We start from the raw sequence: 18,862 nt of genomic DNA on the forward strand, positions 1-18,862 counted from the left end.
AAATGTGGCATTGGGGGGGCTGTAATTAGGAGAGGTTAGAACGAGCCAAATGCATGAAAGAAAAAAAATATATATTTTGAAAGTTCGAAAGGAATTTACTAGGATAATATTTTGAACTCAACCCGACTCGTCCACATTACTGAATGAAGGGTTGAGCATCGTTGGTCCAAAGGTGGCATTGATGGGGGCTGTAATTTAATACGATGTTAGAACGAGCCAAATGCATGAAAGAAAAAAAAATATATTTTAAAAGTTCGAAAGGAATTTATGAAGATAATATTTTGAACTCGTCCCAACTCCTCTGCATTACTCGACAAAGGATAGAGCATCGTTGGTCCAAAATGTGGCATTGATGGGGGGCTGTAATTAGGCACGACGTTAGAACAACTCAAATGCACGTCCACAATTTTTTTTAAAAAGCTTATAAGGAAATCTACCTGGCTATCCCATGCATATGTATATATAAATGACGAGTAGTACAAATTTCCTGGACCACAATATCCCTATAATGCACAAATAAAAATTCATTAACTAATTGGAAATATCAAATACATGGACATTTCTATATGACCAGTGTGTATCATACCTGTGCCGGTGGGATTGATGTAGAAGGCCTAGGTGGCCTTTCATCTTTCTTTTTATCCATCACGTTATTTCAACTGAGTCATAATGAAGTTTTAGAATAACAAGAAATATTAAAACTGATTATCTCACCGCTAATAAATTTAAATCATGTACACTTAAAAAAATGTTGATAGTTAAACAATACTTGTATCTCATTTGATATGAAGTAGACATAGGAATCTCCATTGAGCCTTGAATATCATCACTAACGACGCAAATACCATGTACAAATATGCTTTGTCATTCGCTTTTTCCAAGTTTTGATATAAAATTCCATGATTTAAGAAAAAGATTATGGAAACGAGCCCACATGATCACTTCATTTAAACCAAAAGCTCGGGTAGACTAGAACTATCGTATACCCAACAAGTAATAAAACACTAGGCTTCGTTTGGAACTAAAACTCTTCTCAACTCATCTCAACTCATCATTACAACTTTTTCAAATTCCAACACAAAATATAATAAACAATTTAACTTTTTCAAATCTCAAAATAATAATAATAATAATAAATAATATTCTAACAATATTTTATTATCTCAACTCAACTCACTTCAACATCCAAACGTACCCTAAATATCGTTAGACTAGAACAAACCCATATACATTCTCAAGTATAATAACATAAGCTCAAATAAGGATTCTTCAAATTAAACAAAATCAATTCAAAAAATGCAAGGGACATAAAAAAGGTTCAAACTTGAACCAAAACCATCTCAATAATCAGTTAAGAGCTACCACAATCCCCACCCAATCCTTCTATATATATAAACCTACCAAAAAAATTACATTGCTTTGTATAGGAAAACCCAAACAAGGAAGACAGACAAATACAATAAGATTTCAATCATTACTTCTATGCAAACAAACACAAACACTTGGAAGAAAGATCCTGTAAAATAACTCCAAAACTAACCAATGCAGCGAGATGCAAGCGAGATGGTGACGCAGGGAGAGAGAGAAATGTGACATGCAAGCGAGATGGTGGCGGACGATCGGAGTTTGTTTGGCCGGTCGGCGTGGGCAGCGGCACAACACTGTGACGGGACGAACGAGACAGAAGTAACGCGGGAGAGGGCGATGCAGGGAGAGCAAAAATTCGAATTGGCTTGCGTAGGAAGACAAGCACAGCAAAACGTTCGTTTTACTTGAAGAAAGAAAAAAATAAATAAAAATCCACATCATCCCGTGTTGTGGTGTTGGAGAAGTGAAGGCTGATGTATTAGAAGATTCCAATATGATCTGATTACTTCATTTGTTTTGCATTAAAATTCTGGAAATATTTTTGGTATTTGGATGTACTTGAAAAAGTTATACCAAAAAGTGATTTCAATGAACTCATTTGGATTCAGAGTGTTTGATTTCATCTCATCTCATCATTACAATTTTTTTTAAAATTTTTACATAAAATAAAATAAACAATTCAATTTTTTCAAGTCTAAATTCAACTTTATCAAATCTCAAAATAATAATAATATTAATAAATAATATTCTCATAATATTTTATTCAACTTTCAACTTTATTTATTTATTTTTGAAAACTGGTTTTATCTCAAAAATTGTTAAAACCGATTTCTACTCTTGCTTAATAGAACTGGAGTCTCGGACTCTCAAGTGACACTACATTCTTACTCAATGATTCCCTATCTCTCGCTCTCCTTTTCTTAAACTCCAAATTTTCTTTGTAGTTTTTAGTTTTTTATTTTTTGTAGTTGTATGACGTGTGACATACAGGTCAACATAGTTAATAATTTAGTTGTTTAATAGAAGGACCAACTAAATTAATCTTAAAAGCAAATAGAATAAAAAGTTCAATAAAACTATATAAAGAGTACATATATAAACGAGTCGATTAACAAATAGTAAATAGTCAAATTTCATTCATTTAATTTTTATTCGAACACAAGTTGCGATCGAACTTTTCATCAAGACGTATTTTATTGTTCACGAAAGTTCGGACATTTTCACGAGCTGCTTTATTTAAATAAAAATAATAAATACGAAATTATTCGAGTTTAGAAAACCCAATGGGCTTCTTGAGAAGGAAGAGAGTGATGACAAATTCTCCCACTAGATGCCATTTTGATCTTGAACACCAGATAGAGCATGCTGCGAAATTCAAATGCAAGTGTAAATTACAAAATTTTAGGAACAAACTAGTGAAGGGTGGGAGGTGGATCACCTGAAAGTATGACAAGGTGTATTGCACATCACTTTCAGAAATTTGGTGGTGGAGGACAATCCTGATCCTGAAACAGCAAAAACACCAACAACAACATCATCATTTGATTCATTTTCCTGTCTAACAAAAACAACTACTGTCTAACTTTATAAACGGGATCAAAGAAAATGTGCCATATCAGAGCATCTGAACTGAACATGCATTGAAAGTCTTGCCTCTATTTTTGACATGCAACAAACAGAGAAAATGAAATAACATGTTGAAACTAAAAGGTGAAAACTTTAGCTTTTCCATTAAGAAATTTTGTACGTAAAACCCACAAAGTGAGGCCCTCCTACATCTTCAGTAATTAGTCAAGTTCTCTGGTTTATTGCGTAGATCCTAGAACAACACACCCCTCTTTCTGCTTGGACACACAATCAATAATCATAAAAATATCACTTGATATGAACACACGTGCTTACTTCTTTTAAGCTTATATTTGTTGAAAAAACTAAATCCATGAGTTGGACTTAAAAAAAACAACGAAAAGACGAACTACGAAGGAATTCATGGATTTAAGCTGCTTTTTGTGAGGAAACCAGACCTTAATGGGCCCTCTTGCGTCACGAGTATACCATGTTCTTCTAAGTACTCGCACAGTTTTTCTGCTGTGAACTTTGAGCTTTCATCTATGTCAAAATATATCTGGTGATGTACCAAAGCAAAAGTATGTATTAGTACATGTTCAGCTTATATGAATGAGATCAAGAAAAGCACTAATATGTAATATACAAATGAACAAATGAACTCAACCTGAAGTGTCAAGTGACTTAAATCATTCTATATGGACCCCCCCCCCCCCAAAAAAAAGATAAAATGTGAGAGATCACAAGGAGAAACAATTAATCCTCCAGAAGTGTTATAGTGGTTCCGATTATAATCCTGTCGGAACAAATCTTGTGCAAAGTTGTGCTCAAACCTTTGCATGAAGCAGATTTGCATGTGTCCCACTTTCAATATGATTTGTTATTGAGCAAGCGTACACAAAGCTACTTGATAATAAAAACTAGATTCAGTAAACTAGTTTCTTAACCACTTAATACTTGGTTCAGCAACTTCCCAATCTTAAATTATGTAAACTAGAATCTCAAGAGTTTTGATTACATAGAAAAACAACCAAAATTCACATAACTAAGATACTTACAATATTGGTCTCCACTGAAGCAACATCGACTTTTATTCCTTTGATTTGACTCAGTCCTTCTGGAATTTTTGAGAGAGAACATAGAAATAAAGAGCCAGGGGAATAATTATTCTTCCCAGCAACGATAATGCAATATGAAACAAGTACACTAGAATACTAAGTACCAACCTGCTAAAATCTTAGCTTTCTTGTGATCGCCTTCAAGCTTTACAACATTTTCTTGTACAGCTACCAAAGCAGCAGCGCAAAGGATCCCAACCTGTCTCATCCCACCACCTAAGGTTTTCCGAAGTATTTTGGCCTAACAGGTGGAAACAGAAGAGTTTGATGCTAAGTAAGTTTTCTAATAGATCTAAGGAGCTGCTGATACTTCTAACCATATAATTTTCGTTGGTACCTTGGCAATAAAGCTTCTGGAGCCAACAATAACAGATCCAACTGGAGCACCCAGACCCTTTGACAGGCATACCTGGTTCACAAATTTAAATGAGACAAAAGCATTGGCAATATGTGGTCTAATAAATAATGAACTTCAGAATTAAGTTGCAAGTAATATCAACAAGTGATAATACTGAAAACTTGCAGAATAAAAAGATCTAAGAATGCCCACACAAGGCAACCATACCGAAACGGAGTCAGCAGCTTGCACCAGCCTATGAACAGGAATGCCGAGTGCCTGGCATACCAATGTTTCTGGATTAGAAACTCATATAGTATATACTTCACAATTTGTTGAAGAAAGACAATTGGCATCAGAAATAGAGATTGATCCAAAATCATCATTCACAATGAAAAGGAATGTTCAGCTCAAATTTACATAGAAGATATATGCATTTACTTAGAAGTGAAGAATGTAGAAAATATGGCAGATAAATGCCTCTGAAGCATCATAACAGGCACTCCAAGGTAAATTATCCATATCCTAGAACAAGTAGATGAAAAAAATAAGCAGCTGCCACCGCATGGTAGCAATTATAGGAACATTAAGATCACGTTTTCCATATATCAACTATTACAAAGTGACAAATTTCTATGATGGCCCCCCTCGTAAGAGTGGAATTAGCCAATGCACAATAGCTAATTTTAGACAGTGCACTATAATTCATATTGTCATCCTCGAGCAGGTTAGCTCACAAATTTCTATGATGGCCCCTTTCATGATGCTATGCCGCAGTTTGCTTCAAGAGATATCATACAGCATATTGTAGCAGTTGTATTCATGAGTGTGAGAATCTTTTCCAGCATTTAAGTGTGTTAACCTGTTTGAGGATGAGGTTCAACATATGTGGGAAAATGGTAAAGGTAGGAAAAAAAAAGTGTGCTCTAAGGTACTTGACCATTTTGCACAGCAAAATTTAAGCTTCCATAGGGCTTTCTAGCACATCATATGGACTAAATCACAACTCCAGGGACGTACTTACTTACCTCCACATGGATGTCGAACATACCACACAATAACACGCAATGACAAACTAAACACATGCAAAAAATTTTACTTACAACCGATGCATTAAAAATGCGGGCCCCATCAATATGAAGCTTCAAACCATGCTTTTTGGCTAGCTCTCCAACTTTGTCTACATATTCTACAGACAGACATCTACCTCCAGAGCTACATTTAGTAGAGATGCCACTCGTAAGGCATTACAATCACAGAATACACAGTCATTACAGTTAAAAAGTGAAAAGAAAAACATATTGATGGTTCAATAAATTGATAGGGAAAAAAGAAACACCATGTGGAAGAAAAGTTCATATTCCTCAGCAATACAGTTCATAGATTCAAGAGCAATTAGTGTAATACTTATAATATAATTTGCTCAAAGTAGAGCTACTGCTTAAATTTCTCAGAAAATTCCATACTGTGCTGAGTGTAGTTTCAGGTACTTTTGAACGTGGATTCTAGACTGATTGCAACAACAAAATATAGCTTTTTAGGTAGTAATAATATAAAGCATGGATCTTTATACATCCCTTCCCATCAACCTGACCAAGGATTACAAAGTAATGTTCCTGCAAAAATATGTCTCGTTCTGGCCTGAACTAAAAAAATGAAAGTAATACAAGAACAACCCGAAAGGAGTGTGGTTTGTAGCATTACCCTTTTTCTTATATATTTTTCTCCTTCTAGATAGTTTTATTTCTTGTATACTTACTCGGTACTTGGATTGTACCCTTTAATGAAGTGTTAATACTATAAAAAAAGTCTTGAATGTTATGATCAATGTTTCACATCAAGAGCAGACAGGTTTGACCAAAAGTCCATGAGAGACGACTTCAGTTATCTTACATTCATATGAGCCTCCTAGGATATTGAGCTGAGTATGAATAAACAAAGAGAACAAGAATGTGAAATTCATTATTATGCTACTTTCCAGACTTCTGAAAATCCTAAAACTGAAATTAATGCAGCTGACTGCACTGCTTCCACACTCTGAAGTTACGTGCAAACATGGAATGAAACATCATGCCACATGAAGAATTTAACTTTTTCTTTTCAAAGCCACACACATCCAAATTGACTTGAGAACTGGAATGATAATACATTTAGCAGTCCAAGTCCCAAAACTGAGAGCACAAGCTATATTTGTCTGGACATTGAAAAATTAAAGTTAAAACTAACTCAGTTCAATCAAACCTCCGTACATGTAGAAGTGAGGGATGAGCATAACAAAATCATTATGTGATCCTAAAGACTGAAGAATGGAAAAAAATGAGGTGAAGAAATTAGAAATACTTAATAATGAGCTACTGTCAAAGCTATGCTAAATTTCATATCCTTCCCCTATATATTCAATACAAATTAAAGCTATATGGAAGCATGAGTAGCATTTTATCCTGTGATGTAAGGAAGCATGTCTTTACAAATTAGCAATTAAAGTTATGTACAATTAACTTTAATTGAGGGAAGATTGCCCTTGGGAAAGAAAATATCATCGGTTCAGATGAAATTTGAAGAAGCCTCGAAACAAGAACTAGTTTCATTGGACAATACAACCATAAAAAAAATGATAACAAAAGTAATAGAATTAACTGTTAACAGAGAAATCGCCAACTCTGCATCTGCAGGGCAGTTTACCATGCCTTTCAACCCAATAAAATTTGTGCATTACAACTGCATGAGCACACAGGTCCCTAATAATTGGTGTCAAAAAAAGCATATATTTCATATAGCATGCATGTAGAGGCAGGCAAAACATCAAACGAAGGAGAACCAAGAAACCAGGTACCAGTGCTTTTTCACAATTTACTTTTGAGACCCGAGATTTTAATTGGATAAATTTAACACCTGTGCTTTTAAACATGTTAAGACAATACCAGCAGGCATATTCCAACAAATAAGATGCCGAAGATGACAGTCACGTTGAACATGCCAGTAACATGTATTGTATTTTTTACATAGAAAAATAAAATAAAAGAAACTTAAAGAAAGAAAAAAAAAAGCACGGCACCAAGGGTGGTGGAGAGGATCCCTCCCACCACATGGCACCTCTACCGGCATGTTAAATTCAATACCCTTAGATGTTTTCCAACAAAATAAAACGCCAATGCTGACAGATACTTCATCTAACATGTCGGAAATATGTATGTGTTTTACAAAAAAAAGTGAAAAATTAGATAAAGTAAAAGTGAATAAAGAAAGGGACTGAGGGCAGAGAAGGGGATCTCTCCTACCTACGGTGCCTCCACTGGCATGGTTGATGCGCAGGGTGGTCTCCCATTCTTCTTTCCCTACGTGGTGAGCAGGTTGGGGGATCCTCACTCCTCCCCCTGTGCAGTGGAGGCATGACCCCTCCCACCCACCCCATACCAACACCACACAAGTGGAGGCAGAGGGGATCTCCTCCCCTCCCAGGGCCTCTCCACCACCCTGCAGGAGGCCACCCCATGGGGTGACAGGGGATGCCTCCAATCTTTTATATTTTTTATTATTATATTTTTAATTATATGTGAACATGTGAAACAATTTTTTTTCGATGTTTTTTTTTCATTTCTTAAATTTAATGTGTAGAAGTACAGGTGTTGAGTTTATTATATTAAAAATTCAGGTTTTAAAAAGTGAAAGTACAGGTAACTGATTTCCTTTTAATTTCCCCTAGAAAAACCAGCTTTCACAGCACACAATGTGGAATCTCCCAATATATTCATTTAAGACATCGATTATAAAAAGTGGTTAGGGTATCATTATCTACCACAAGGCAGACATAACTCTTTGATAAGTATAATAATCCTTACTTTGCATGCGTGTTTTCCAAGCAGATAAGCCTTGTAGTAGGGTACACGAGCACCCCTCCTGGATCTCTAATGGCAGCTTCAATTAAATCAATATCCATTGTTCCATCTTGGTTGTTCTTTACAGTCCTTGGATGCACACCTCCAATTGTTGAAATGCCACCATTCTCATAAATGTGGATATGGGAATTGTCTCCAAGAATGACTTCACTTCCCCTAGTGTCGCAATGAACAAGCACACTAATTAGATTACCCATTGTGCCTGAGGGAACAAATAGGGCTGCCTCCTTCCCCGTGATCCTTGCCATTTCTGTTTCCAAGCATAAAGCAGTTGGGTCATGGTGCAAAACGTCATCATCAACCACAGCAGTCGCCATAGCAGCCCGCATTGCTTCAGTTGGTTTGGTGACTGTGTCAGACCGGAGATCCACTGTTCGAGTAATCATTTTTTCCAGAACTGAACAATAAATGAATAAGAAACAATTCGCACACCATATTCCAAAGAAAAATGCATCTAAACTAGAAAGAATCAATTGAAATGAATAACTTCAAACCCACTGATGCCTACAGACTTTCTTTTCTCCAACCATTATTGGATAATTCAAAAATTCTGATAAAATTATAATCTCCACTGTGAAAGCAAGAAAGGAACTTTAATGTAAAATATGTGCAATCAAAAGCAGTTCTCATTAGATTCTAAAAGAAAAATATTTAGTACCAACAAAAACAGGATTATGTATGGCTTATTTTCAACCATTTTGACCCTCAATTTGTGGATGGAACTATCTTTATAGAACAAAATAAATCTGGCATTCATGCTATTCTCCGAGATGAACAAGGTCAAGTCTTAATGGCAATTTGCAAAGCTGAATATGGGGAACAAGAAGTGGAAAGTATAGAGGCACTAGAAGTTCTATGAGGGCTGCAGTCTACCTTTCATTTGGGTACCCCAAAGATTATTATTGAAAGTGACTATAAAAACTATAGTGGATCGACTGAATGCAACAAATATGAACATGTCTCATCAAGAAGCCTTGCTAGCTGAAGTCATAGATCTTTGTAAATAGAAGTCAGACATAACGGAAGAGACGCAAATGGTGCAGCACACTCACTGGCCCAACATTGCAAAGTTATTGAACAGAGTAAAGTTTGGAGGCAATCAGATCCTGAGTTTGTTAAACAATATAAAATTGTAGATTCCTCATTTAAATCTGTACTGTTTATTGCTTTCAGCAATTTTTTAACGAAGTATCCATTTTCATAAAATATCTATGGCTTATTTTCAACTCTTTTGACCCTCAATTTGTCTGATCACTATTTTACACGGAGTTTTTAAGGTTCAAACAGTAAGGGTTCGATTAGTCCTGATCACTATCATGTCATTTCGTCTTCAACTAGGCTCAAGGAAGGAATTCAAGAAGTCAGTTCACAAGCAACATAAAAACAAATCATAGAAAGACAGTGAGGGGATTATGACCACACCAGTGTAAACTCTTCTTCTTTAGTGCCTTCAACTCGGTTTCAGAAAAACTTCTCGATTGAAATGATTGGCGATCCTTATACGCTGCATAACAGTAATAAAGTTTGAAAATATTCGACAGAACAGGAAATCTAATGATATATATAAACAAATTATTGGCAAACTCTCAGAATTGTTGACAAAAATGAAACAGAATTCTCAAACGTCCAAGGAGGAAAAACAGTTTTTCGCTCTTTATGATGTAAAGCAGCCATAACAAACACATGCAAAGGCAAAAACTACTCTACCAGTTAAATAAGAAAAAGAACCCAAGAATTTATTCTTCTTTTCTTGTTTTCGACGAGTAACTCCCAAGAACTCCCTCCCAAAAAAGGCTACCACTTCAACAATCAAAACAAACAGCTCATTTTCTCAAACTTCAAACAGGTTTATGACTCAAAAAGAAACCTTAAAAGAACAGGGTTTAGTTTTGAGATTCCAAATAACCCAAACTGAACCACAGTTGGAATGTCAGATGTACGAATATATTCTTGAATATGCCAGAAGCATGAGTGTCGGTTTGCATCCACGTCGACTTAGCCACTGTTGGACTCTTATGCAAGGGAAAGGTCAATAAACGGAATCACAAGAGGAACCAGATGAACTATGGCATTCATCGCCCAATTATATCTATTATAATGTCACGTTCCATTTTCTGTGAATCTTTCCTTTCGTGGATGGAAAACCAGCTGGCTTCTTATCTTCTGAGATAGGTACCCAAATCAATGCGTTTCAAATCACAAATTATTGTTAATAACTTCGCATTATTATTTCAAAACTTATAAACTTACAATTTTTACGCAATTATTTTTTAATTTTATTTTAAATAAAAAATAAGAATAATATTACATAAAATCATAAAGGGTATAAACGTAATAAAATCGTTTTAAAAACAAATAAAGTTTATTATTAAAAAATTATTATTTTTATATAAATTTCATATTTATTTATTTATTTTAAATAATTATACTGTATTGACACTTGCGCATTTCAACTATCATTTCTCTTTTAATTAAATTGTGCTACACAGAAGTTTCACACTCTTACATACCATTTAAAAATATACGATTTTATTTTTCTGTTCTCATATTTTATATTAAATTAAAATATGAAATATAATGATAAAAAAATAAAATCATATACTTTTTAAATGATGTGTAATATGTGAAACTTATGTCTAGAATTTTTCCTTTTAAAATTTACAAGTCATTGTCAGTGATTTCGATTCGATACGAAATAGAGAGGAGAAAAGGAAAACAACAGAAGAGAGGAGAAAAACTGAAAGGAAAAACCCAGTATCCGAGGCTAACTGATTGGTTAGTGATGTTATTTCAAGGTTTTGGCAAGGGAGTTTTGAAGGGAGGTCTATGGTTGAAATAATTGATAGATTAAGTAGCTGCAGCAGTGTAACATCCCGATCCTATATCATTAGAGACAATTACACGGATATTTTATTAGGTTTGATAATTAGGTTATTATTATTATTATTATTATTATTATTATTATTATTATTATTATTATTTAAGATTTTATTGTTATTAGGATAACTACTCTCATATTTTAAGTTCCACGTTTTCCCTCCTCTCCGCCCCGCACGTTTCCTCTCCTATGCATGCACGTCTCTTTCCTTAGGGTTTTATTTTTAGGGTGTTCTCTACCACCTATATATATATGTTTATACGCTGGATCTTCTGCATAAAGAAAACCTCACACCGCAGACCAAGAACCACTTCGAGCCTTGCCTGGCCCATGCTCAGCCCCGCTACCTGCAGTGCCGTAGACCCAACGGAAACCAACGTTGCATGGAATGACAGAACAAGAATGACTATGTTTCTCTCTCACGAAACAAAGCATCCCATGTGTCGTGCCGCGAACCACCATCAACCACGGCGACTCCAAGCTGCCCAGAACACGCCGACGCCACCACCGGCCACCTTAGAAGACACCGGACCATCCCCAGCCGCGAGGACACGCCGCAGCAGCCACGGACGTGAAGGCCGAAGCCTCTGTTTCACTTCAACGGTAGCCACCTTGAGGGACGTCGAACCACCGACCAGCCACCACAGAAACTGCCGGCCGTCCTTGTCCCGTCGCACCCACTCTCTTCCGGGAAGCCCACTGCCGCCGCCACAGCTTCCTTTCTCTCTCTTTTGGTTTCGGTTTAGTAGTTCCTCTCTCTAAACTCTCTCTCTCTTTCTCTCACTCGGTGCCGCACCACCATAGGAACCCCCCTGTCGCGCCGCCGATCGCTCCCAGCCGCCAGAACCACCGTCGAGTTAGCCCCTCTTCCTCAGTGAGCTCCTCCATCGCAGACTCTTTCTCTCTCAACTCTGTTTTCATTTTCTTTTTAGGCTTGCCGTGTTCTCGGGTTCTAGAGGGAACCCGTGGGTTTTGATGGGCCTTGGGCCCTAGTCCTTTAGGCCGTATGAGGTTGGGATGGGTTTGGGTTTAGTTTCCTGTTTGGGCTCATGTAGTATAGTATTATAGTTATGGGCCAGAGTTTTTAACCCTTTTTACAGATTATAGTGATATTTATTTGAGCTTATATTTTAAGTTATACTTGATCTCATTTTATTTCAATAATTGTTTTAGTGATTTATATTGAGTTTAATATTACTAGTTGAGTTTATTAAATAAATATAAGTAGTTAAAGATTCTTTTTAATAAATGTTTAAAGAATTGGAAATATGTTTTAAAGTATAATTTTAAGTCTAATATTTGAGTTAATATTTCTTTTGTCAATTTAGTAAGATTTTAATAAAATTTCTATGTTAAGAATTTATTGGAATTTATTAACTTTCTTATAAGATTTAATAATTACGTTAAGAAATGAAACTTAGTTTAAGAATTTAAGTTTTTGTGAATTATTTAAAAATAGCTCGAGTATTTCTACTAAATTATAAATTAGTATTTTAAGTAATTTAAATACTATGAATTATTGATTTTAGTGTTAAACAAATATTGGTTTGACTATGTTTTAGAATTCCGAATTTTAGCTAAGTAAGATATTAGCATTTATTTTAGTTCCAAACAATTTAGTGATAGTTATTTATTGAATATAGGTCTCAAGTTACGAAGTATTATTCAAGAAGAAACGCATCGAGGTAAGTAAATTTGATCATAAATTAGGATCATCACAGTTAGTTTATATGTATGTATTATTCAAGCCAGTTCTTCGATAGCCATTATTTATGAACCGCTCATGTCATATGCAAGCATGTCATCCAGCATAGCATACAATCATGTCATTCCGCATCATGTTTAAATTCAGAAATTATGATTTATGTATGTAATATGTCATGCATCTCATGTGTATAAGACACGTAAACCATCTTAATTTCAAGTGTAAGATAAGTTCAGATCAGTTAATAAGATGGCCATTCAGATGCATGGTACCAATGCAGTCCAGTTTCAGGGTGGTGTGCAAGCCACGAACTCAGTCGTGGTCCACCATAGTATGCTAGAATACTATCAGTAGTTCCCCTTGCTGCAGCGGGATGTGGGGCTGGTGCACAACCTTGCACACAGGGTTAAGTGTGTTGGCCAGTCAGATAAGTAAGATAAATCAGTCAGTTAGTTCAGATAATTCAGTCATACATAGCATAAGTATTAGCATGAACAGTCATGAATTTTAAGTTCAGCATGAAAGTTCTTATGAAAATGTTATGTTTATTATGTTTTCGTTATGATAGATTTCTTACTGAGTCATCGACTCATTTTAGTTTATTTTCATGTTTTTAATTACCCAGGTGAAGATGATGATTACGAGCAGGCAGGCCAGGAGTAGAATGAGCATTTTAATTTTGATCAGACTTTCTAAAATAAAATGTGTCTTTTATGACGAATTTATTCAGTTATTTCTTTAATGTTTTTGAGAAGATATTTTTATTAGACCTTTTATTTCATAATAAATTACTTCAGTTTATTTTTAAATTATGAAATTAGATAATCGCTTGCTGGGTTTATTTTTTCATGAAAAATACGTGATACACCTAGCCTACGGGAAGGGGGTGTTACAAGCAGGAGGCTAGAAGCTTGGAATAAGTTGAAATTTGGGCATTTACAGATGAATATAAGAAGGGCTCGAGCTAATATTCAGAGATTGCAATTAGAGGAAGCTAGTAGTGTCTCAAAAGAGGCATTAATGCAGGCTAGAAATAACTTGCAGGCTTAGTTGTAGAGGGAGGAGATTTTGTGGAAGCAAAGAGCTAAAGCTTTATGGATGATGGGAGGGGACAAAAATTCAAAATTTTTTCATCACAAAGCTTCTCAGAGGAAGAGTAAGAATTGGATTAAAGGGTTGAACATGGAAATATGAAGAGGAAAGAGACCAGATTATCTTAAGTTATTTTCAGTCTTTGTTTAATTCTGAACAACAGAATAATAACTTGGATTTTCTGGATGGTTTGAGCGGGAAAGTTGCTGCAGAAATATATGTTGATTTGTTGAAGGAGTTTTCTCGTGATGAAATCAAGGCAGCTTTGGATCAAATGCATCCCCTGGTCTAGATGGTATCGCCCCAATTTTCTTCCAACAATATTGGCATGTTGTAGGGAATGATGTTACTAATGCAGTATTACAAGTCCTCAGAACTAGTACTCTACATTCCTCACCAAATCATATTTTTATTACTTTGATCCCTAAGAAAAGCAACCCTGAATTGATTTATGAATTTAGGCATATTAGTTTATGCAATGTGTTGTATAAACTAATCTCCAAAGTACTAGCAAATAGGCTTAAAAATGTGCTTGAAGTGATCATTTCTAGTTCTTAGTGTGCTTTTGTCCCTGATCGACTTATAACGGATAATATCCTTGTGGCTTATGAATTGATGCACTTTTTGAGACATAAGAGGAATGGCAAGGATGGCTTTATGTCCATTAAGTTGGATATGAGTAAAGCTTATGATAGTGTGGAATGGTCCTATCTAAAATTTGTTATGGACAGAATGGGTTTTAATGCTCAATGGATTGCCTTAGTAATGATGTGTGTCAAATCTGTCTCTATTTCAGTTTTGATTAATGGAGAGCCCAAAGGTTCTATTATCCCTTCGAGAGGCATTCGACAAGGGGATCCACTATCTCCTTACTTGTTCTTGGGAATAATATCATTGCTCAAAAAAGCTAAGGGACGAGGTGACATCACAGCTGTTAAAGTGTGTAGGGGGCTCCTAGAATATTTCATTTGCTGTCTACTGATGATAGCCTTTTGTTTTGTAAGGCTACTGTGGAAGAAAATCAGAAGATTCAAGACTTGTTGAACTGTTATGCGGTTGCTTCAGGCCAAAAGGTTAACAAAGAAAAAACTGGAATTGTGTTTAGTAGTAATGTACATACTGCTATGAAGGAGGAGATACTGGAGTTTTGGGGGGTGCAACATAGCTAGTAGTTTGAAAAGTATCTTGGGCTTCCACCTTTGGTTGGGAGGTCCAAATATAAGGTTTTTTCTGATATTAAGCATAAAGTTTGGAAAAAATTGCAGGGGTGGAAAGAAAAGATACTCTCAGTTGGTGGAAAATAAATATTGATTAAAGCTGTGGCATTGTCCATTCCTACTTACTCTATGAGCTGTTTCAAACTACCTCCCACTCTGTGTTATGATCTTGAGTAGTTAATGGCAAAGTTCTGGTGGGGTCAGAAGAAGGATGAACATAGAATACATTGGATGAGTTGGACCAATATGTGTGAGTCTAAGCAGGATGGGGGCATGGGTTTTAAGGATCTTAGGTTGTTCAATGATGCTCTTTTAGCTACACAAGGTTGGAGAATTATACAAAATACTAACTCTCTGTTGCATAAGGTCTTCAAAGCTAAATATTTCCCTCAAGACCATTTTCTAGATGTTGCACTGGGTTACAACCCATCTTTTGTGTGGAGAGGTATTTGGAGTACTATACATAAACTGGGAGCTGGCTGTCGTTGGAGGATTGGTTCTGGTCAAGGTGTAAGAATTTGGAAAGATTATTAGGTGCCTAGGTTGCCTTAAGTATCTGATCTACAGAGTGAAAGTGGAGCTGCTGCTCTTGAAGTAGATGCTACTATGAATATGCTAATGGATGATGCTCATCACGGGTGGGATATGGAAAAAATGACTGCTATGTTCTCACCTAATGTGGCTTCAATGATTTTGAATATTGTATTGAGTCATGGAAGGTCTAATTTGCTTTGTTGGGTTCAGGAAGCACATGGTGATTGTTATGTTAAGAGTGCCTATAGGCTATTTCGATCCTTGAACCAGAGCAGGCAATGTGGTGAATCTTTGAGGGTTGTCTTGTTGAAGTGGCTATGGAAAGAAGTTTGGTCCATGCAACTTCCATCTAAGGTGAAAATCTTTGCTTGGAAAGCTGTTAAAGGGATCCTTCCTACTAAATATAACCTTATGAAGAAACAAGTGATGGTTGAGGGAGAATGCTCTTTCTGTGGTGCTGAAAGGGAAGATGTCCTGCATGCTCTTTGTTACTATCCATCTATCAAAGAAGTTTGGCTTAATGATTTTCCTACGATGTTGCAAATCAGTGCTAATGAGTTGTTTCTTGATGTTGTGCTAAGAATTCTTTAGGATAGATCTAAAGAAATGCTTGAGCTATTTTTCCTAATTTGCTAGAGTTGTTGGTATAGAAGAAATATGAAGATCTTTGAGGAGAAGTGTGTGAGTGCAGGGGCTGCAGTGGGAAATGCATTGGCTATGCAGAGGTCTTTCAAAGAATTGAAATGCAAGCCTTTACCTGCTGTGAAGAATTACTGCAGATGGGAATTCCCCCCTCCTAGTATTTTCAAACTTAATGTAGATGGAGCTTTATCTTCAAATGGCTCTATTGTTGGAGTTGGAGCAATTTTAAGGGATTTGAAGGGGTTGTTATGATGTTTGCAGCAAAAAAGGAACAAGTTGTTTTGAATGCAGTGGAGATTGAGGGGTTGGCTATTCTGCGGGGCCTTTAGCTTAGTATTCACCTTGGAATTCATCATCTTGTGATTGAAAGTGATTCCTTGTTGGTAGTCAATGAATTTACTAAACAAGGAACTTCAAAGGCAGCAACTGGGAATATTGTCAAGGAGGCAAAGGAACTGATGAATCGTTTCAATTCTTGTGTAGTTCAATATGCCAACAAAAGTTGCAATGGAGCAGCACATTCACTTGCTAAGTTTGGTTTAAGGAGATGTTTGGATTCACAGGACATTTCACCTCATCTCAGCTCATCTCAACTCATCTCACTACTATTCATTACTATTTAGCAACTTTAACTCATAAATCTCACTATTATTCACAACTCATCTCATTACTATTCATAATCCATCTCAACTCATCTCAACTCATCTTCGAATCCAAACGTCTCCTAAATGTTAAGGACATTAGTTTATGGTGGGGTTCATACCCTAATGTAATTACTAATATCCTTTGGATTGATTCTCTTGTATAAGTTTGTTTTTGATGAATGAAGTTGTTTTCCAATCAAATAATAATAATAATAATAATAATAAAGAGCTTTGAACTTTCTATACTTGCTTAAATAGCGTGGCCATACTTCTATGTATTTGTATGGCTTTCATTTATTTGTATGCTCTATTATTTGTATACACTTGTATCTTGTCTTGGTCAACAATTATATTACTAATAATATATATATGTTTATATATTTCTATGTATTTGTATATAAAATTACGTTGATGTAAATGACATTTGAAATATGGTGAATCCAGATAATTTTTGTTTTATATACTCATGACATAATTTTTGTAATAGAATTTAGAAGGAGAAAGGGAAAAAGTTTGCATCTCCATTAACACCTCCTACCACAGATCCACCAACAAATTCATCAACTTAGGTATTCGTAACCATGCTTAAAATTCAGTATAACTGTTTCATTTAATGTGTACATTTATTACGTAAGTTTTGGTTCACTCTTTAACTGATGGTTGATTTATATGTTAGGTGATAGCAAGACCCTTTTATCCACAATTCTCAATACCTCATACCACAAGTCCAGCAACACTGGTATTCTGTTATATTATCTTTGAATTATTTATCTGTTCTATTAATATATTTATCTTAGGTCTTCAACACATTATCATCATTCCTTTATGTGTTAGCTGATACCAAGACCCTAGTATCCGGATTTACCAGCACCTCCTACCACTGATCCATCAACCAATACAACATCACATGTATTTTGAATATTAATTTTGAACTATTGTTTTATGTGTTAGGTGATACCGACACTATTTTATCCGGACTTTCCAAACTATATGCATGGTTTGCATGCACAAATGTCATGTGTGTGGTTACCACCATTTGTTCCTCGTCCTAATTCCAACCCAACGAAGCTGACTAGTAAGGTGATGGATTCGTTCTTTAAGTAATGTGCTTATTTCTCATCATGCTTATATTGATTTACACATGATTTTTTTTATTGTTGTAAACTACAAGAAAATCTTGTCTCCATTTCACTCTTCAACCACTCCTCTGGTTGGTATAAACTCTGCAAGTTCATGTCATGTTGAAGAAATTCAGGACCCCACACCTAACTTTGGGGAGGCTGAGACTTTGTCTATGCCCTCTTTGCTTAATACTATTGAATCCAAATATGACGAGGCATTCGAGACACAAATACAGTGCCAACTAGTGGTGGTGATAGTATTGAGGAGCCCAAGTTGGGAATGATGTTTAGATCTGAATAAGAGTTAGTTTCTTCTTATAAGAAATATGGGAAACAATGTGATTTCGGGGTAACGACGCAAAGAAGTAAGAGGGATGAGCATGGGAGTCTGAGATATGTCACGTTGGGTTGTGCTCGTGGTGGGAAGGCACGAAACTAGACGTCAAATTTCGTGAGGCCACGTCCAACATAAAAAACAGAGTGCAAGGCAAAGATAAATGCTACACTGGTTGATGGGATGTTGAAAGTATTAACGGTTCACAATACACACAACCACGGCTTGTCCCCACAAAAATCAAGGTTTTTTTCGTTGCAATAGAGAAGTGAGCGAGTCAATAAAGAAAGTGTTGGATATAAATGATCAGGCTAGCATCTGAATAAATAAGAGTTTTGCCACTCTTGTGCAAGAAGCTGGTGGATTCGAGAACTTGCCGTTCCTAGAAAACGATTGTCATAATTATATCG

The 18,862-nt window shown here is 35.8% G+C and overlaps 1 protein-coding gene across 3 annotated transcripts; it reads right to left on the reverse strand.

Moving 5' to 3' along the window:
- Positions 1-2,476: 2,476 nt before the first annotated feature.
- On the reverse strand, positions 2,477-10,438 carry LOC118343818 (probable low-specificity L-threonine aldolase 1). Of its 3 annotated transcripts, none has more exons than XM_035682786.1 (11): positions 10,226-10,438; positions 9,708-9,789; positions 8,229-8,682; positions 5,493-5,604; positions 4,618-4,668; positions 4,390-4,461; positions 4,161-4,293; positions 3,993-4,051; positions 3,393-3,493; positions 2,807-2,873; positions 2,477-2,733 (listed from the first exon to the last, which is right to left on the reverse strand). In XM_035682786.1, the coding sequence occupies exons 3-11, from the start codon at positions 8,669-8,671 to the stop codon at positions 2,695-2,697; spliced, it is 1,077 nt and encodes a 358-aa protein (XP_035538679.1). In that variant the 5' UTR covers positions 8,672-8,682; positions 9,708-9,789; positions 10,226-10,438; the 3' UTR covers positions 2,477-2,694. The 3 variants fall into 3 exon arrangements, with proteins under 3 accessions (XP_035538679.1, XP_035538677.1, XP_035538678.1); XM_035682784.1 differs by having other exon boundaries at positions 10,153-10,438; XM_035682785.1 differs by having other exon boundaries at positions 9,993-10,438.
- Positions 10,439-18,862: the final 8,424 nt, after the last annotated feature.

This window comes from Juglans regia, chromosome 11 (genome assembly GCF_001411555.2).
Source record: "Juglans regia cultivar Chandler chromosome 11, Walnut 2.0, whole genome shotgun sequence".
Classification (NCBI taxonomy): domain Eukaryota; kingdom Viridiplantae; phylum Streptophyta; class Magnoliopsida; order Fagales; family Juglandaceae; genus Juglans; species Juglans regia.